Genomic DNA, 19,704 nt, shown 5'->3' on the forward strand with positions numbered 1-19,704 from the left:
GCGCATGTGCAAGCCTTCCCTCGCTTTCCTCTTCCAAGTAGCCTAGACTAGAGCAGAGCCTCCCGCGCCATTTCTGTGCGCCTGCGTAGTGTGACCCTGCGCAGCCTGGGAGGCGGGTCTTAGCTCCAGGTGCGTACGGCGGCTGACTTGACGTGGCCCACAACTGCGAGGTCTGGCGAGAGGGCGCCGCGTCCAGGTGTGGAGAGAGGCGGCGTGGAAGCCAAGAGTAGCCCGTCCCTCTCTTTCCCCTTTCCCCCTTTCGGAAAGTGGTTTCTGCGGGGCCCGGGAGCGTCGGAGTACCGGACCTCGATCCACGGGGTGGGGTCCTTGGTGGGGACCGAGCGCCCCCTCCCGGGGACGGGCGGTCTGGCCGCGGCGTCCCCTGCGGGAGCCTGATTGGCTGGAGACGGTCCCGAATCCCCCGGGGAGCCCGATCCCTGGGGGACCCTGGCTTCGGACTCCAGCAGCTGTCATCGCAGGGTCCCTGCCCTAGTGGCCTATGTCCCTTGCTCGGGGCCATGGAGACACTGCGGCCACCACGGCGGCGCCTCTGTCTGAAGAAGGGGAAGTGACCTCCGGCCTCCAGGCTCTGGCCGTGGAGGATACCGGAGGCCCCTCTGCCTCGGCCGGTAAGGCCGAGGACGAGGAGGAAGGAGGCCGAGAGGAGACTGAGCGTGAGGGGTCCGGGGAAGAGGAGGCGCAGGGAGAAGTCCCCAGCGCCGGTAAGGAAGAGCCTACGGAGGAGGACTCCGATGACTGGTGCGTGCCCTGCAGCGACGAGGAGGTGGAGCTGCCCGCAGATGGGCAGCCCTGGATGCCCCCGCCCTCCGAAATCCAGCGGCTCTATGAACTGCTGGCTGCCCACGGTACCCTGGAGCTGCAGGCCGAGATCCTGCCCCGCCGGCCTCCCACGCCGGAGGCCCAGAGCGAAGAGGAGAGATCCGATGAGGAGCCGGAGGCCAAAGAAGAGGAAGAGGAAAAGTAAAGACACACTCTTACACCTTGTCCCTGGGCTGCTCCCCTGATGGCGGGAGGAAATAAGGAGGGAAAGTGTAGGACCCTGGAACCTTTGAAAGTGGAGGGAGGGAAGCCAGCGGGGGAGGAGGAACCGGGCAGGGGAGAAGCACAGGTGTGGGTGGGAGGGAGAACCGCCCTCACCCTTCACTCTGTTCACCTGTCCCAGACCACACATGCCCACGGAATTTGATTTTGATGATGAACCAGTGACACCAAAGGACTCCCTGATTGACCGGAGACGCACCCCAGGTACAAACGAGAGGGGACAGTTGGGGGAGGTGAAGGGCCTGGGCTCAGTTACCCAAGATCGGCTCCCCTAGAGGCCTTTGCTTGCTGCCTCAGCTGCCACACAACTTACAGCTTCAGGAGAGAGTATTCACCCAGTAGCACTATCTTTATGACTTAGATTACTACCTCGTCTTCCTTTTTTTTTTTTTTTTTTTTTTGAGACAGAGTCTAGCCCTTGTCTCCCAGGCTGGAGTGCAATGGCATGATCTCGACTCACTGCAACCTCCGCCTCCCGGGTTCAAGCAGTTCTCCTGCCTCAGCCTCCCGAGTAGCTGGGATTACAGACGCATGCAACCAGGCCAGGTCAATTTTTGTATTTTTAGTAGAGACGGGCTTTCACCATGTTGGCCAGGCTGGTCTCGAACTCCTGACCTTGTGATCCCCCCGCCTTGGCCTCCCAAAGTGCTAGAATTACAGGCATGAGCCAATGTGCCCGGCCTCTCGTATTCCTTTAAGAAACAATTATAATACAAAAAGTTAGCCGGGCATGGTGGCAGGCACCTGTAATCCCAGCTACTCAGGAGGCTGAGGCAGGAGAATCACTTGAGCCCGGGAGGTGGAGGTTGCAGTGACCTGAGATCACACCACTGCACTCCAGCCTGAGCAACAGAGTGAGACTTCGTCTCAAAAAACACAATCACGGCCGGGCGCGGTGGCTCACACCTGTAATCCCAGCACTTTGGGAGGCCGAGGTAGGCGGATCACAAGGTCAGGAGATCGAGACCATCCTGGCGAACACGGTGAAACCCCGTCTCTACTAAAAATACAAAAAATTGGGCCGGGCGCAGTGGCGGGTGCCTGTCTGTAGTCCCAGCTTCCAGGGAGGCTGAGGCAGGAGAATGGCGTGAACCCGGGAGGAGGAGCTTGCAGTGAGCTGAAATCGCTACTGCACTCCAGCCTGGGCGACAGAGCGAGACTCCGTCTCAAAAAAAAAAAAAAAAGCACAATTACAGATAATTCCTTTTTTTTAAAAAACAACTAGTCATTGATTGTGGAAAATTACAGATAATTTTATCATGTTTCCCATTCCCAGAAGTCCAAGTCCTGGCCTTTCAATATTATCTAGATCCGCATCCCTGTACCACCACGTACATCCTCTAATTACACCAGTGACCCCATTTCCCACCCCATATGCCTTCCTAGAATTTACCCTCAGTCATGCCTTTTTTTCTTTTCTTTTCTTTTTTCGTTTTTTTTTTGGAGGGGGGGAGAGACGGAGTCTTGCTGTGTTGCCCAGACTGGTTGGTCACCAACTCTTGAGCTCAAGTGATCCACCCGCCTCGGTCTCCCAAAGTGCTGAGATTACAGGCATGAGCCACTGCACCCAGCCTAGAGCCATTCTTTATTTCTCTCTCTTTTACCTGAACATTCACACCAGCAAGTCTTGGTAGCTATAAGATGTACATTTCCAAGTACCTCTGCTACTCTCCACTTTCAACACCACATCCCCATCCAAGCCACTGTCTTTCTTGCTTAGATAGTTACAGTAGCTCTTAACTGGGCTCTCCGCTTCCAGTTTCTGCAATTCAGATGATCGTTTAAAAATATAAATCGTGTCATTTTTTTTTTTCTTTGTGATGAAGTCTTTCTCTGTTGCTCTGGCTGGAGTGCAGTGGCATGATCTTGGCTCACTGCAATCTCCACCTCCTGGATTCAAGCGTTTCTCCTGCCTCAGCCTCCTGAGTGACTGGGATTATAAGCACACATCACCACGCCTAGCTAATCTTTGTATTTTCTAGTAGAGAGGGGGTTTCACCATGTTGGCCAGGCTGGTCTTGAACTCCTGACCTCAAGTAATCTGCCCACCTTGGCTTCCCAAAGTGCTGGAATTACAGGCGTGAGCTGCTGTGCCCAGCCATAAATGTCACTTTTCTTTTTTTTTTTTTTTTTTGAGACCAAGTCTTGCTCTGTCGCCCAGGCTGGAATGCAGTGGTGCGATCTCAGCTCACTGCAAGCTCCGCCTTCCGGGTTCACACCATTCTCCTGCCTCAGCCTCCCGAGTAGCTGGGACTACAGGTGCCCGCCACCAGGCCCGGCTAATTTTTTGTATTTTTAGTAGAGACAGGGTTTCACCGTGTTAGCCAGGATGGTCTCGATCTCCTGACCTCGTGATCTGCCCGCCTCAGCCTCCCAAAGTGCTGGGATTACAGGCGTGAGCCACCGTGCCCGGCCTCATGTCACTTTTCGACTTAAAATTTTCCAAGGGATTCCATCTTGCCAGGGAAGAGCATGTCAAAGGAGAATCCAAGCGCTTCTCCCGCCACCTCCAGTTCTCTGCACTTTTTTTTTCTTTTTTTGGAGATGGAGTCTAGCTCTGTCACCAAGGCTGGAATGCAGTAGCGCGATCTCGTCTCATTGCAACCTCCACCTCCCGGGTTCAAACAATTCTCCTGCCTCAGCCTCCCGAGTAGCTGGGATTATGGGCACCCACCACCACGCCCAGCTATTTTTTGTGTTGGCCAGGCTGGTCTCAAACTCCTGATCTCGTGATTCGTCCACCTTGGCTTCCCAAAGTGCTGGCATTAACAAGCGTGAGCCACCATGCCCGGCCTGCATCTTCTTTGAACAGAATTCTGTTCTTGTTCTAGGGCCTTTACCCTTGCCATTCGCCTGTCTGGTGTCTCCCTGGTCTTCACATTACCTGTGCCTTCCTGTCATTCAGGATCTTTGCTGCTCACTCTCTCTGAGGTCCAACCCTGAACCTCAGGTCCTCCAAGACAGAGGCCTGGGGACCTGCATGTTTAACCAACTCCCCAAGTGATGAGTGAAGTCCAGGCAGGTCTGGTGCACACCACCTCCATCTCTTCCATGTATCTTACCTTCCCCTTCTCCAGGAAGCTCAGCCCGGAGCCAGAAACGGGAGGCCCGCCTGGACAAAGTGCTGTCGGACATGAAGAGACACAAGAAGCTGGAGGAGCAGATCCTTCGTACTGGGAGAGACCTCTTCAGCCTGGACTCCGAAGACCCCAGCCCTGCCAGCCCCCCACTCCGATCCTCCGGGAGTAGTCTCTTCCCTCGGCAGCGGAAGTACTGACTCCCACTGCTCCCGCCTCTAGGTTGCAGTGTCTGTACCTGCTGGGGCCTGGGCCCTCCTTCCCCAGCCCAGGCACTGAGAAACTTGGGAAGAAGAGAGAAACCTCAAGCTCCCAAACAGCACATTGCGGGAAAGAGGAAGAAAGAGTGTGAGTGTGTGTGTGTGTGTGTTTTCTATTGAACACCTATTCGGAGACCTGGACTGAATTTTCTGAGTCTGAAATAAAAGATCCAGAGCTATCATCTCTTAAAAGGAGGGGCTGGAGCTGGAGCTCAACATTTAGGCCCCACTTCAAGGTGAGAGGCAGAATTGTATTCACCCAGATTGGAAAATGAATGCCAGATGGGCAGAGGCGCACCTGCCCCATCTCGGGCCCTCCAACCCCTCCCAGTCCCACTCCAGTGCAGGCAGCTGGCTCCGAGGCAGAAACTCATGAGCACGCAGGGAGCAGTGCGCCCTCAGCTGCAGCAGAGGCAGCCCGGAGGATAAAATGAGAACCAGCTGCACGGGCTCTTTAACTCCCAAGCCCCACCCCTGGGCCTGGCCTGCCTTGCCCTGCTGGGAAGTGATCCCCTAGGCTGGGTGAGAGTTCCCCATCCGAGGCGTTGGTTGCAGCTAGCTGCACTTCTAGATGTGAGTACATTGTACTAGCCCCCCAAACCCCAAATCAGGGGCAGATCTTTGTATCCCTCGAGGCTCTCTCTATTCCTGTCTTGCTTTCAAGGGCCTTGCTTCTGCTGGGGCAGGGAAAACATGTCTGAATCAGAGCGGGGAAGGAGGATGGGCGGTGGCTTTGCTTTGGGAGGTTTCACTTTCCAATAGTTGGGGTTTTCTGGGTTTTGAAGTAAAGGCAGATTAACTCACCAACACCATCCCCCAGCCCCCTGCAACTCTCGGGCCCCTCTCTGACTTCAGGGTCCCACATGGGAAATCAGGTGGGGGACCTTACAGGGTCATTCAGACCCCATCTTAGTGCTAGATCGGTGCTTGCTCTACTTGCCTGCACTGTCCTGGGACCTGGGCTCTGACCTGTCACCTTGAGCTCCAAGAATGTGACCTGTCCCCATTCAGGGCCCTTAACTATGACAGATAAGGTTTGTTTCTGCTCCACGCAGGGCTGGGCCAGCTGTTGGCCTCCGTCAGTCATTCAGGAAGTCATTAGAGTGATTTCCAGAAGGTGTAGAATTTAGTGGCCAAGGTTCTTTCCTTTTTGGGAGGAGAAAGTGAAAACGAGGATGCTCAGCTGGACCCACCAGCCTGAGATTCTGGGGAGCTTAGAGCTGTCCCTTGGGAGTGAAGCACTTGGGGGTGGGGGTGATAGCGAGGCTGATGGCCCCTGTGTTCTCAGCTCTCTGCCTGGGTGGTGGGGGAAAGGCCGGCTGTCACGTGGGGTATCAGGTGGCTCTCTCAGAAACTCCCTTGGCACACAGCACTGGGTTGGCCCTGGGGTGTGGCTGTTTGGGCAAGACAGCCCTCTGTAGCCTTGAGCAGGTAGGGGGGCCACCTTGAGTGGGTGGCCCAGAGACAGCCTCAGGGCTCCAAGGTAACGGGGTGCTCAGGTTATCTTGGGTGCCGCCTTCCCAGGTTGTGGGGGAGCAGAGGCTGGGCGCTGGCTCAGCTTGTAGGAAACATTCACCTTTGTACTGCCATTGGCGCCATCTGGGCAGTACCTCTAGTCTTTATTCTCACCCAGGTCCTCTAGTCTTTATTCTCGGCTTAGAATCTTACTGTTTCTGCCTGAGAAGCCACTGCCTCCTAGTTTGTGGTCTCTATAGTCATACCCAGATTAGACTTCCGGCTCCATCCTTTGATAACTGTGTCCTCTTGGGCAAGTTTTTTAACTTCCAGGTTCATTGTGAGGATAACATGAGTCAGAGGACACTTAACACTGCCTGGCACAGATTAAGCTCATTGGAAATGGGAGTTGTTACTGGGGGGCGTTTGCCTGGAACACAGGGAAAGAGGCTCTCTCCCGGAAACCTAGACCCAGTGGGTCAGAAGTGAGGCCTGCAAAAAGCAACGGGAGCGGGATTAAGAATTCCAGCCCAGGGCTGGGTTTGGTGGCTCAGGCACCCAGCATTTTGGGAGGCCAGGGTGGGAGGATGGCTTGAGGCCAAGAGTTCCATACCAGCCTGAGCAACATGAGACCCTTGTCTCTGTTTTGTATGTGTGTGGTTTTTTGTTTTGTTTTTAAAGAATTATAGCTCAGTTCTATGATTAGGCAAGTTTAGAAAATATTAATGAAGATCGGGGTTCTGAAGCCTGGTTCCTGGGTTGCTTCTGATCTAGGAGGTTCTTGCCTCTGGTGACTGGTCTTAATTGGCAGGGGTGGGAGGAGGGAGGGAGGACAAGTGGAGGTCTGGGCTGGCTGAGCTGTTCTGTCTCCCCCTCACCTCCCAAAGGCCACCAGGCTGCTCCCCTTCCCACAAAGTGGCCCAGTTAGACTGGAGCTCACAAACAATTTCCTTGGGAAGAATCGTTCCTAAAACTGTGCTGCTTAAAAAAAAAAAAAAAAAAAGTGAGACAGATTCTCAATTTCCATTAATGGTCTCCTAAAGGGGGTAAACCAGGAAGCCGCTGGGTGAAAACAGGCTGCTGGCAGTTCCTGAGTCATGTGACCCATTCTCTAAAGACTACAATATTTAAATCAGTGAGAAACTCCGTGAAGTTGTGTCCTTGTTTATACCAAACTTCATGTGCCTTTTCCTGAACCTGAAGCTGTGGGAAGGTCTGGGGGCGGGGCCAGGTCACCGACCTCGCCTCCAACCTCAGGACGGCCTGGAGCAAGAGCCCTGGGGTTGGAGACAAAGGAGGCTGCTTGGACCTGGGTAAGGGAAGGGGCTGGAGGAGAATGAGTGCAATTCCCTGCCCTTGATGAGCAGCCTGCAATTGGAGCTGTGTTTTTGTTTTTGAGACAGAGTCTCTGCTCTGTCCCCCAGGTGGGAGTACGATGGCGCAATCTCAGCTCACTGCAATCTCTGCTCCTGGGTTCAAGCAATTCTCCTGCCTCAGCCTCCTGAGTAGCTGAGACTACAGGTGCCTGTCACCATGTACGGCTAACTTTTGTATTTTTAGTAGAGACGGGGTTTCACCATGTTGACCAGGCTGGTCTCGAACTCCTGAGCTCAGGCGATCCTCCTGCTTCGGCCTCCCAAAGTGCTGGGATTACAGCCACAGCGCCTGGCCTGGAACTGATCTTTATCCTCCTCCCAGTTCCTACTATGCACCAGAAACCTTCCAGTCTCTAATACCTTTGACTTGAAGCAGTCACTTTTTTTCTTTTTCTTTTTTTTTTTTTGAGATGGCCTCACTCTTGCTCAGGCTAGAGTGCATTCCTGTGCTCCATTTATGGCTCACTGCAGCCTTGATCTCCCAGGCACAGGCAATCCTCCCACCTCAGCCTCCGAAGTAGCAAGGACCACAGGTGTGCACCACCACACCTAGCTAATATTTTTTATGATTTTTGTAGAGACAGGGTCTCGCTATGTTGCCCAGGCTGGTCTTGAACTCCTGGCCTCAAGTGATCCATCTCGGCCTCCCAAAGTGCTGGGATTACAGGCGGGAGCCACCAAGCCTGGTCAACAGTCACTTTTATTCTCACTTCACTGGAGAGGAAGGCTCAGAGGCTAGTAAGTGGCCCAGGAGCATGCTGGCAGTGATAAAACCTGCTGGAGTGACATTTTCCCACTGGCTCTCAATCCCAGATATATACTAAGAGTCAGAGGGAGAACTTTTTAAAATAGCAATGCATGAACCTCACCCGGACCAATTAAACAGAATCACCGGAGACGGGTAGCTTTAAAAAAGATCTCCAGAAGGCCGAGCGCCTGTTATCCTAGCCCTTTGGGAGGCCAAAGTGGGTGGATCACTTGAGGTCAGGAGTTTGAGACCAGCCTGTCCAAAATGGCGAAACCCTGTCGACTAAAAAAGTACAAAGTTACCCGGGTGTGGTGGGGTGTGGTGACATACGCCTGTAATCCCAGCTACTTGGGAGGCAGAGGCAGGAGAATTGCTTAACTCGGGAGGCAGAGGTTGCAGTGAGCCAAGATGGCACAATTGCACTCCAGTCTGGGCAACAAGAGCAAAACTCCATCTCAAAAAAAAAAAAAACAAAAAAAAGATTTCCAGATGACCAGTGTGTAGCCTGGGCCAAGAGTCTCTGCTTTAGACCAGAGTTGCTCAGACTTTAATGTATGTGCAAGTCATTGAGGGTCGAGTTAAAATGCCGATGGATTCAGTGGCTCTGGGGTGGGGCCGGAGGCTGCATTGCTAACAAGCCTCCAGGTGGTGCCACTCTGCTCACTGCAGACTTGGTAGCAGTGTGGTCACTTGGTCAATTGCTATTTAAGACTCACTAGTGGCCGCAAGTGGTGGTTCACACCTGTAATCCTAGGACTTTGGGAGGCCGAGGCAGGCAGATTGCCTGAGCTCAGGAGTTTGAGAACACCCTGGGGTGAAACCCCATCTCTACTAAAATACAAAAAATTAGCCAGGCTTGGTGGCATGTGCCTGTAATTCCAGCTACTCAGGAGGCTGAGGCATGAGAATTGCTTGAACCTGGGAGGTAGGTGGACGTTGCAGTGAGCCAAGATTGTGTCACTTCACTCCGGCCTGGGCGACAGAGTGAGACTGTCTCCAAAAAACAAATAACTCAGTATATCAGCTACTCACAGTTGACCCTGAAGATCTCTGGGAAGTAGTGACTCATGACTCGTTTATTTAGTTTTGCTGTAGCAGAAGTTTACTTTTGAGCCAAGAGTCTGTGACCCGGTCTCCCTCCCCCCCGCCTTTTTTTTTTTTTCTTTCTTTCTTTAAAGAGATGGGGCCTTGCTATGTTGCCCAAACTGGTCTTGAACTCCTGGCCTCAAGCCATCCTCCCACCCTCGGCCTCCCAAAGTGTTGGGATGACAGGTGTGAGCCACCTCTCTCAGGCAAAAGCCCCTCTTTTAACTAGACAATGAACCTGGTTTCTGCTTTGGACAGGCTATTTAGTTCCTGTCCATTTACCCTCATGGTGGGAGAGACCCCAGTGGGATTTGGGGTGAAAGCTGGCTGTGGTTCTTGCAGAAGCCTCATGACCCCTGAGGGAGGTGTGATCAGGCAAGACTGGGCATCTATACTGAGAGCCGACTAGGGCAGGTCTCAGAAGCAGGGACTGAAGGAAGATGGGTGGATGAGTGGATCTGGGGAGCAGGGGCCAAGCCTGAGGGCTGGGCAGAGCTTTCCAAAGGTCAACACAATCCTTGCTATTGTCTTTTGAGGGCCCTGATCTATTTTAAGTAAAATGCTCTAACTGCGCATGTCATCTGGAAGGAAACCACAAAAACCTCAATCTGAGACTTGTCACCAACATGCTGCCTGAGTCAAAGGGTTTCCCTGGCTCACCTCCATGAATGGCGAGGGTAGAAGGCAAGACCTGTCCTGGGTGAACCTGGCGGGTGGTCTAGGCGGAAGGCCCAGGTTTAGGGCATGGCAGGTGGGTGGTCAGGGAGGTGAGGTGGGGTCCTGGTGCTGATGCAGGGGCAGTTGCTGAGGGCTTGGCCTCAGAACAAGCCAGGAGTCCAGCCGTGAGGATGACTCTTGCTGAGTCACTGAGCCGGGCGAGGCGTTCAGCCCACCTGATTGGGTCCAGCTGGGGCAGCAGATGGTGGAGAGGCCTCAGCTGTGGGGGGCGTGGTGGGGATCATCCATCGATGAGCCAATGGAGGGCGTTCCCAGAGCCTGCTTCCAACCTTGCACAGCTTTCTAGAGTTCACATCTTCCCGGGGGGCCTCAGAGCCCTGTCCATACCTCCGCTTACAGCGCCAGCCCTTCCTCTTCTCCCATCTGGTTTCCTGGCCAGGTTTCGGCCCTGCAGAGAACCCTCCAAGGGAGCAGTGGAAAAAGCTTCACCTGGCAGTGAAAGCCCTACTTGCTGTTCCATCCCTGCAGCTGGGGTGAAACAAGACTTGCCACTGACCAGTAAATAACTGAGGCTTAAACCAGCATGCCAGGTCAGGCAGGGAGCCCCTGGCACTGGTTATATTCCCCAGATCCCTCACTGGATAGGAAAGTTGGGCCTCAGGCACTCTTCCTCCTCTGCAGTCAGAGTGCAGATTAAGAGCCAGGCTCTGTTCTGAGTGCTTTATGTGCTAACTTGGTTGATGATGATATCCATTCTCATTTTGTAGATGAGGAAACAGGCACAGGGTGGTCAAGGGACTTGTTCAAATCACTGATCCCACAAGGTTGAGAACCAAGATCCAGGCATCCTGGCTGGGCGTGGTGGCTCCACCTGTAATCCCAGTGCTTTGGGAAGCTAAGGCTGGATGATTGCTTAAGGCCGGGATTTTGAGACCAGCTTGGACAACAGAGACCTTATACCCACAAAAAGTTAAAAATTAGCTAGGCGTGGCGGTACGTACCTACAGTCCCAGCTACTCAAGAGGCTGAGATGGGAGGATCCCTTGAGCTGAGGAGTTCAAGGCTGCACAGTGAGCTGTGATCACTGCACTCCAGCCTGGGCAACAAAATAAGACCTTACCTCAAAAAAAAAAAAAAAAAAAAAAGGGGGGGCCGAGCGCAGTGGCTCACGCCTGTAATCCCAGCACTTTGGGAGGCAGAGCCAGGTGGATCACAAGGTCAAGAGATTGAGACCATCCTGGTCAACATGGTGAAACCATGTCTCTACTAAACAAAAAAAATACAAAAAGTTAGCTGGGCATGGTGGTGGGCACCTGTAGTCCCAACACTCGGGAGGCTGAGGCAGGAGAACGGTGTGAACCTGGGAGGCAGAGGTTGCAGTGAGTTGGGATTGCGCCACTGCACTGGTGACAGAGACTCCGTCAAAAAAAAAAAAAAAAATCCAGATCTAGGAGTCCCAGCCCTCTGGACTTTCCAGAACAGGGCCCTGTATTGTGGAGTAACTGGGGGGTAGAATCAAAGGTGAGCAGGATGAGGCAATAGGAAGAAAAGACAAGGTCCCCATAAGAGTGGCAAGAGGAACAGAGCCAGGAGATCGGAAAGTAAACCCCTGTATTCCCAAACCGCAGAAGAGGTTAGACAAGCCACCCTCCTCCGAGCCAAGGGAAAGTAACTTTGAGCAAAAATGAGCAACAGAAAAGTATCAAGGTCAGATCCCATACAAAGTTGCAAGATGAAAGAATGAGCAGCAGAATAACCTCCCTGTGATGTGGGAAGTGTGCCAGGAAAACAAACCCAAACTGTAACCTCTTTCAGAATGAGGCAAGGCAGTGAGGAAACTATATAAAAACATGAAAACAGCCGATCAGAGCTGTAGGCCGGGGCAGTCTGGGTCGGAATGGGTGCCCCGAACCACGGGACCGTGAGGCCTCTCTAGAAAGACAGGATCAGGCATTCCACCAGGGTTCTAGTCCCGACAGTACCACTAACTTGCTTGTGGCCTTGAAGGATTCATTGTCCCTGTCTGGGTCTCAACTATTGAGAGCTCCACTGTCCCATATGGGATCAACCAGCCATATTTGGCAATTTAAATTAAAATTAGCTGGGTATGGTAGCTCACACCTCTAATCCCAGCACTTTACGAGGCTGAGGCGGGAGGATTGCTTGAGCCCAGGAGTTCGAGACCAGCCTAGGCAACATAGCAGCACCTTGTCTCTGCAAAAGAAATGAAAAAATTAGCTAGGCGTGGTGGCACGTGCCTGTAATCCCAGCTACTCAGGAGGCTAAGGTGGGAGGATCGCTTGAGTCTAGAGGTTGAGGCTGCAGTGGGCCATGATTGTGCCACTGCACTCCTGCCTAGGCAACAGAACAAGACCTTGTCTCAAAAAATGATTTTAAAATTTAGTTCCTCAGATGCAGTAGCCACATTTTATTTATTTTATTTTTTTCCGAGACAGAGTCTTGCTCTGTCACCCAGAACTGGAGTGCAATGGCGAGATCTTGGCTCACTGCAATCTCTGCCTCGCAGGTTCCAGCAATTCTCCTGCCTCAGCCTCCCAAGTAGCTGGATTACAGGCATGTGCCACCACGCCCAGCTAATTTTTGTATTTTTAGTAGAGACAGGGTTTCTCCATGTTGGCCAGGCTGGTCTCAAACTCCTGACCTCGTGATCTGCCCGCCTCAGCCTCCCAAAGTGCTGAGATTACAGGCATGAGCCAGCATGCCTGGCCACTAGCCACATTTTAAGTGTTCAGGAGCCACGTGTGGATGTGGCTAGTCCAAAGACAGCACAGATTTAGAATATTCCCCATCATTGTAGAAAGATTTAGAATATTCCTCATCAGTGAACACTGCTGAGTTAAAGGGGTTTTGTTGTTGTTGTTGTTGTTGTTGTTTTGAGATGGAGTCTCGCTCTGTTGCCCAGGCTGGAGTGCAATAGCACGATCTCTGCTCACTGCAACCTCTGCCTCCCAGGTTCAAGCAATCCTCCTGTCTCAGCTCCGCTAGTAGCTGGGAATATAGGCACCCACCCCCATGACCGTCTAATTTTTATATTTTTAGTACAGACAGGGTTTTGCCATGTTGGCCAGGCTGGGTCTTGAACTCCTGACCTCAGGTGATCAACCTGCCTTGGCCTCCCAAAGTGCTGGGATTACAGGCGTGAGCCACCATGCCTAGCCAAGTTAAAGGGTTTTTAAACAATAGCCGGGCAGTGCAGTGGTGTGGCTGTAAGGCAGCAGGGGGTGGTGGGGACTGTGGTAGGTGGGAAAGCTTGTATTCCATCTAAATGGGGCAGCTGCTGCTTGACTGTAGGCTGTATTGCTGGTCTTCTAATTCTTCAAGTGAAGCAGGAATTGGGATTTTGTGAAGACTCACAATTTCTAAACAAAAAGTTGAAATTTTATAGATTGTGAGGCTCAAGTGTAACTCCTCTTTTTTTTTTTTTTTTTTTTGAGACGGAGTCTAGCTCTGTCGCCCAGGCTGGAGTGCAGTGGCCAGATCTCAGCTCACTGCAAGCTCCGCCTCCCAGGTTTACACCATTCTCCTGGCTCAGCCTCCCGAGTAGCTGGGACTACAGGCGCCTGCCACCTCGCCCGGCTAGTGTTTTGTATTTTTTAGTAGAGACGGGGTTTCACCGTGTTAGCCAGGATGGTCTCGATCTCCTGACCTTGTGATCCGCCCGTCTCGGCCTCCCAAAGTGCTGGGATTACAGGCTTGAGCCACCGCGCCCGGCCAAGTGTAACTCCTCTTGGGCCGTATCCAGCCTTGATTCTGTAATTTATGGCTCCTGCCTGTTTGTCCTCGGCCAGGCCACTCCCTTCTTCCCCTCACTTGTATTTTTCACCTGGGGTTGGAGGCCGGGTAGATGGTAGAATTGATGAGGAGCTACTTTTTTTTTTTTTTTTTTTAAAGACAGAGTCTTGCTCTGCCTCCCATAATGCTGGGATTACAGGCATGAGCCACTGCACCTGTCCTAGCCAGACATTTTTGAGGCCACCACCAGACAAAAGAGGCTCCTCATCGGCCAGGTGTGATGGCCCACACCTGTAATCCCAGCACTTTGGAAGGCAGAGGCAAGAGGATTGCTTGAGGCCAGGAGTTCGAGACCAGCCTGGGCAACATAATGAGAACTCATCTCTACAAAAAAAAAAAAAAAGGGCTGGGCGCGGTGGCTCACGCCTGTAATCCCAGTGCTTTGGGAGGCTGAGGCAGGTGGATCACGAGGTCAGGAAATCAAGACCATCCTGGCTAACACAGTGAAACCCTGTCTCTACTAAAAATACAAAAAATTAGCTGGGCGTGGCGGCGGGCGCCTATAGTCCCAGCTACTCAGGAGGCTGAGGCAGGAGAATGGCGTGAACCAGGGAGGCGGAGCTTGCAGTGAGCCAAGATCGCACCACTGCACTCCAGCCTGGGTGACAGAGCGAGACTCCATCTCAAAAAAAAAAAAAAGCCAGACATGGTGGCATGCACCAGTAGTCTCAGCTACCCAGGAGGCTGAGGCATGGCTTTTGTGAGCTATGATCGCACCACTGCACTCCAGCCTGGGTGACTCCGTCTCAAAAAAAAAAAAAAAAAAAAAAGTCTGACCTGAGTCTCTTAAGGATGAGGCCCTAGAGCACCTAGTAAACTTGGTCCCATTTGTGTGACTCAAAGGGACTTGTCCAAAGTCCAAGGGGTGGTGGGGGCAAGGGTGGGGCTTAGGTAGGGCATGTAACATTCCTGAACAGGCCAAGCACTGGGTGAAACCACTCAGGATTCAGAAGCAGGTGGGATGGGGTGGTTGGAACATGATAATCAATCATCCCCCTTCTCCTTCCTTTCCACCCCACCCTTGCTCACAACTGTAGGAGCTAAGGGTGGGAGAGAACTGGGGAGGAGGCGGCCAGAGTGATTTGCAGTGTTACTAATGCAGCTGGTTCTATGGAAGCCTCAGTTCTGTCTGGGATCCCTTTCATGAGCAGTGGACTAGGTCTTCACATTCAGCCCAGGATTAGTACAGCATAAGAACGGGGGAGGAGCATAGACACAGCTCATGCAAACATCCCTTTTGTTTGTTTATGGCTGAATCCTAGCTAATGGACTACCTGAGGCATACAGATATTCTCTGGCTGTGGGCTGACATTTGAATACAGCTGGGGCCTCAGGATTCTCTGAAATAAAGGGCTGCCTCCCTCTGGAGGAGCCAGGCAGCTCCTCGGAGCAGCTGCCCATTGCGTGCTGGACAAGGCCATGTCACTGCCTCCATGGCTCCCCAGTCTCCCAGCTTGCTGTATCTCTCCACCTTAGAGACTGGGAGTGCCTTGATCTGAAGCTCTTTGCAGTGCTGGTGGCAGTGTAGGGGAAAGTAGTTGATGGGAGCAAGGGAAAGGAATTGGCAAGGAACCCTGGGCCTCTGGCTCACTGCATCAAGCCGTTCTTTACGGTCAGGATGGGCTGTGTCGTCTTGGGTGGGGTGAAGACAGGGAGCGGCGGGCATGTGGATGCGGACAGGGAAGGGTGCAGTGACCTGGCTGGAGGAGGTAGGGCCGTATCCCACCCAGAGCCTGTCTCCAGACTCATGACTGCCCCATCCCAGGCTCCCTGGGTTCATCCTGTGTCCTCTCCCCCACCTACCAGTCATCTTCTGGTGAGCCCTTGGCTTAGGAGTCACCATGGCAACTGAAGAGTTCATCATCCGCATCCCCCCATACCACTATATCCATGTGCTAGACCAGAACAGCAACGTGTCCCGTGTGGAGGTCGGGCCAAAGACCTACATCCGGCAGGACAATGAGAGGTGGGTGTGGGGGCTGGGCTGTGGGGGAGCCTTAGGGATGTGGGGACCCATTGGTCTGGCTGGCATGATGGTCCTTTTCCTCCTCCCTGTTCCCAAGCAGGAATGGCCCTCGCTTGGGTGACAGAGAGGTTTCTCTCTTATTTGGTGTCCCCTTTGGTAGTGGGAGACCTGGTCCCAGGTCCCCACACCTCTTCTCATCTTCCTACAGGGTACTGTTTGCCCCTATGCGCATGGTGACTGTCCCCCCACGTCACTACTGCACAGTGGCCAACCCTGTGTCTCGGGATGCCCAGGGCTTGGTGCTGTTTGATGTCACAGGGCAAGTTCGGCTTCGCCACGCTGACCTCGAGATCCGGCTGGCCCAGGACCCCTTCCCCCTGTACCCAGGGGAGGTGCTGGAAAAGGTACCTGGCTTCCTCTCTCCCTGTGCCCCATCCTGCCTGTCCTCCACCTGCCTTGGGCTCTGTACTGCTGCCGCCGCCGCCTTTTTTTTTGGGGGCGGGGGGGCAGAATTTTGCTGTTGTCGCCCAGGCTGGAGTGCAGTGACATAATCTTGGCTCACTGGAAGCTCCACCTCCCGGGTTCAAGTAATTTTACTGCCTCAGCCTCCCAAGTAGCTGGGATTACAGGTACCCACCACCACGCCCGGCTAATTTTTGTATTTTTAGTAGAGACGGGGTTTCACCATGTTGGCCAGTCTGATCTCAAACTCCTGACCCCAGGTGATCTGCCCGCCTCAGCCTCCCAAAGTGCCGGGATTACAGGCATGAGCCACTGTGCTCAGCCTGTACTGTTTTCTAAAGGGAAAACAAACCAGGGCAGTGGGAGGGGTGGGGAGAGAGATTTGCTGGCTCTCACCAAGGGTGGAATTGACTCACTGTACTTCCACTCACCTCCAGCCACCCCCGTCCTCCACACATGCCCCAAACACACCTGCCTCTTTTCTGAGAACTATTGGTCCATCTCACCTGCTAATCTCCCAGGCTCCAGAGCCTACCAGAAGTGCCCAGTCTGGCATTAAATGGCATGTGCCAAGATTAAGCAGTTCATTCACCCAGTGCCAGACACTGGTGGGCAGTGCCAAAGCAGCAGTGACAAGCCCAGGCCCCGGGCTGTGCCTATTCTAGGAGAAGCCATCGCAGGCCTGAACCTACAGCCAGGCTCTTGTCCCTCTTGGTCTCAGGCCTGGGCCTGAGCAGGTGGACATCCCACCTTCATTCCCTTACGTATTCTTCTACCTTTACCTTCTGGCCATTTAATGGTTTTTTTTTACTGACTTTACTGATCAGTGCTGCTTGATCCTGAAAGCATAATAGCAGGACATGGGGAACTTTTAGAGACATTCATGTCCACTTAGGTGCAGACAGTTTGGGGGAAGTGTGTGGGTAGAGAGAAAATGAAGAATGATTAAGACAATAACCCTTAAGGAATCCAAGTGAAGAGTATATTGGGGTTTTTGTACCTTTTTTTTTTTTTTTTTTTTTGAGATGGAGTCTCACTTTGTTGCCCAGGTTGGAGTGCAGTGGCATAATCTTGGCTCACTAGAAGGTCCACCTCCTGGGTTCATGCAATTCTCCTGCCTGAGCCTCCCGAGTAGCTGGGACTACAGGCATGCGCCACCATACCCAGCTAATTTTTTATATATTTAGTAGAGACGGAGTTTCACTGTGTTAGCCAGGATGGTCTCGATCTCCTGACCTCGTGATCCACCTGCATTGGCCTCCCAAAGTGCTGGGATTAGAGGCGTGAGCCATTGTGCCTGGCCTTTTTTTTTTTCTTTTCTTTTATTGAGACTGGATCTCCCCCTGTTGCCTAGACAGGAGTGCAGTGGGGTGATCATAGCTCACTACAACCTCAACCTCCTGGGCTTAAACGATCCTTCCACCTCATTCTCCCAAAATGCTGGGATTGCAGGTGTGAGCCACCACGCTCTGCCTAAGATTTCATTTTAAAGAATACGTTCGACTGGGCACAGTGGCTCACGCCTGTAATCCCAGCACTTCGGGAGGCCAAGGTAGTCAGATCACTTGAGGTCGGGAGTTTGAGACCAGGCTGGCCAACATGGTGAAAACCCATCTCTACTAAATATGCAACAATTAGCCAAGTGTGGTGGTGCGTGCCTGTAATCCCAGCTATTTGGGAGGCTGAGGCATGAGAATCACTTGAACCCAGCAGGTGGAGGTTGCAGTGAGCCAAGATTGCACCACTGCACTCCAGCCTGGGCGACAGAGCAAGACTCTGTCTCAAAAAAAAAAAAAAAATTAGCTGGGGGTGACACCTGTAATCCCAGCCACTCAGGAGGCTAAGATGGGAGGATCACATGAGCCTGGGAGGTTGAGGCTGTTGTGAGCCATGGTTGTACCACTGCAGTCCAGCCTGGACGACACAGGGAGACCCCGTCTCCCAAAAAAAAAAAAAAAAAAAAAAACCAGCCTTTCCTTTGAGCCCTCGTTTCAGTTCAAAGGGTCTTCTCTAACTTCTCCTTCATCTGAACTCCTGAAGACCCTCTTGCCCTGACAGTATTTGTAGTCTACTGGGACAGAATGGTTAGCATCTGTATGTTATCGCCTTGCTGGAACTTAAATTTCATGATACGTTCTCTCCACCACAACCAGGGTGCCCTGCAGGAAGGAGATGAGCAGGGAAAGGCTCTCTGAGCAGCGAGCCTCCAGCCCTGCTCGCCATCCAGTGTGTGGCCAGCGGGTGGAGTGGAGTCGCTCTGCTCGCTCGTTCAGCCCAGGACCAGCCTCATCAGAGTCGGGCACGGTGGGCAGGCTTCACTCAAAACCAGAGTTCAAGTCTTGACTCAGTTTCTCACTAGCTGTGTGACCTTGGTCATGTCTCCTGATCTTTTATTTATTTATTTATTTATTTATTTTATTTATTTATGAGACAGGATCTTGCTCTGCCACCCGGGCTGGAGTGCAGTGGTGCAATCATAGCTCACTGAAGCCTTAACCTCCTGGGCTCAAGCAATCCTCCCACCTCAGCCTCCAGAGTAGCTGGGACTACAGGTGTGCGCCGCCACCATGCCTGGCTAAATTTTTTTTTTTTCAGAGATGGGGTCTTGCTATGTTGTCCAGGCTGGTTCTTGAATGAGGTCAAGCGATCCTCTTACCTCAGCCTCCCAAAGTGCTGGGATGAGTGGTGTGAGCCACTGTGCCCGGCCTCCACCCCAGTCTTATTTCAGGACATACAGAGATGGATGCTGTGGACCCGCCTCCAGAGCATCAGGCATGAGGGGGTCACAGTACTGATTGTTCTGTGTCCCCACTTTCTTCCCCACTAGGACATCACACCCCTGCAAGTGGTTCTGCCCAACACTGCCCTCCATCTAAAGGCGCTGCTTGATTTTGAGGATAAAGATGGAGACAAGGTGGTGGCAGGAGACGAGTGGCTTTTCGAGGGACCTGGTAAGTTCTGTCTCCATAGGGCTCCCTGCCTTCCTGCCATAGCCCTGATACCTTCTGACCATTACCTTCCCTCCCTAGGCACGTACATCCCCCGGAAGGAAGTGGAGGTTGTGGAGATCATTCAGGCCACCATCATCAGGCAGAACCAGGCTCTGCGACTGAGGGCCCGCAAGGAGTGTTGGGACCGGGACGGCAAGGAGAGGGTGACAGGTGGGTTCACCAAGAGGCGATGATGGTGGGGTGGGCAGGGGGGGTCCCCACTGCAGGGGAAGCAGGGGAAGGTTGGGGAAAGCCTCCTGTAGTCTCAGAGAGGTGCTTTCCTGGTATCTTTTGAAAGCTGTTGAGGGCCACCCACTGTCCTCCTTTTGCCACCGCCACTTCATGCTGTTTCCACTTGGTTTGGAAAATGTGACCATGACCATGAGGATGTGGCTTTTCCTTCCCCCACCTTCACCATGAGCTATGGGCAGTGGCCATGTCTTATCTGATTCTGGATCAACAAAGTAGATATTCAAATACAGCTGACAAATGTAGGCCAATAGGTATAGTGGCTCACACCTGTCATCCCAGCACTTTGCCAAGGTGGGTGGATCGTCTGAGCCCAGGAGCTCAAGACCAGCCTGAGCAACACAGTGAGACCCCCTCTCTACAAAGAGTTTAAAAATTAGCCGGGTGTTGTGATACTCACCTGTGGTCCCAGCTACTCAGAAGGCTAAAGAGGGAGGACTGCTTGAGCCCAGGAGTGGAGGCTGCAGTGAGCTGTGATTGCA

At 52.8% G+C, this 19,704-nt stretch overlaps 2 protein-coding genes across 4 annotated transcripts in view; both read left to right on the forward strand.

Annotated features, from left to right (window-relative positions):
• Positions 1–361: 361 nt before the first annotated feature.
• Positions 362–4,591, forward strand: PAGR1 (PAXIP1 associated glutamate rich protein 1). The gene is made up of 3 exons (XM_025369889.1): positions 362–981; positions 1,184–1,266; positions 4,140–4,591. Exons 1-3 carry the CDS (start codon positions 500–502, stop codon positions 4,337–4,339), a joined length of 765 nt encoding a protein of 254 aa, XP_025225674.1. The 5' UTR covers positions 362–499; the 3' UTR covers positions 4,340–4,591.
• A 264-nt stretch (positions 4,592–4,855) lies between these two features.
• Positions 4,856–19,704, forward strand: part of MVP (major vault protein) — a 28,290-nt gene continuing 13,441 nt past the window's right edge. Inside the window, exons 1-6 of one of the 3 annotated variants that reach the window (XM_025369878.1) lie at positions 4,865–4,972; positions 10,182–10,337; positions 15,321–15,521; positions 15,730–15,925; positions 18,811–18,934; positions 19,013–19,144. In XM_025369878.1, the coding sequence (XP_025225663.1) occupies positions 15,397–15,521; positions 15,730–15,925; positions 18,811–18,934; positions 19,013–19,144 (577 nt within the window). In that variant the 5' untranslated portion in view covers positions 4,865–4,972; positions 10,182–10,337; positions 15,321–15,396. Of the gene's footprint in view, positions 4,973–10,181; positions 10,338–15,320; positions 15,522–15,729; positions 15,926–18,810; positions 18,935–19,012; positions 19,145–19,704 lie in introns of all 3 variants that reach the window. The other 2 variants (XM_025369877.1, XM_025369876.1) reach the window with 2 other exon arrangements.

Source organism: Theropithecus gelada, chromosome 20, assembly GCF_003255815.1.
Source record: "Theropithecus gelada isolate Dixy chromosome 20, Tgel_1.0, whole genome shotgun sequence".
NCBI classification, from domain to species: Eukaryota; Metazoa; Chordata; class Mammalia; order Primates; family Cercopithecidae; genus Theropithecus; species Theropithecus gelada.

Excerpts from the sequence above, each read along its gene's own strand:
- PAGR1 (XM_025369889.1), top strand. The coding sequence starts at position 500 with ATGTCCCTTGCTCGGGGCCATGGAGACACTGCGGCCACCACGGCGGCG. Across the intron at positions 982-1,183 it reads AAAGAAGAGGAAGAGGAAAA|ACCACACATGCCCACGGAAT; the intron begins GTAAAGACACAC and ends CACCTGTCCCAG. Across the intron at positions 1,267-4,139 it reads TGACCGGAGACGCACCCCAG|GAAGCTCAGCCCGGAGCCAG; the intron begins GTACAAACGAGA and ends CCCCTTCTCCAG.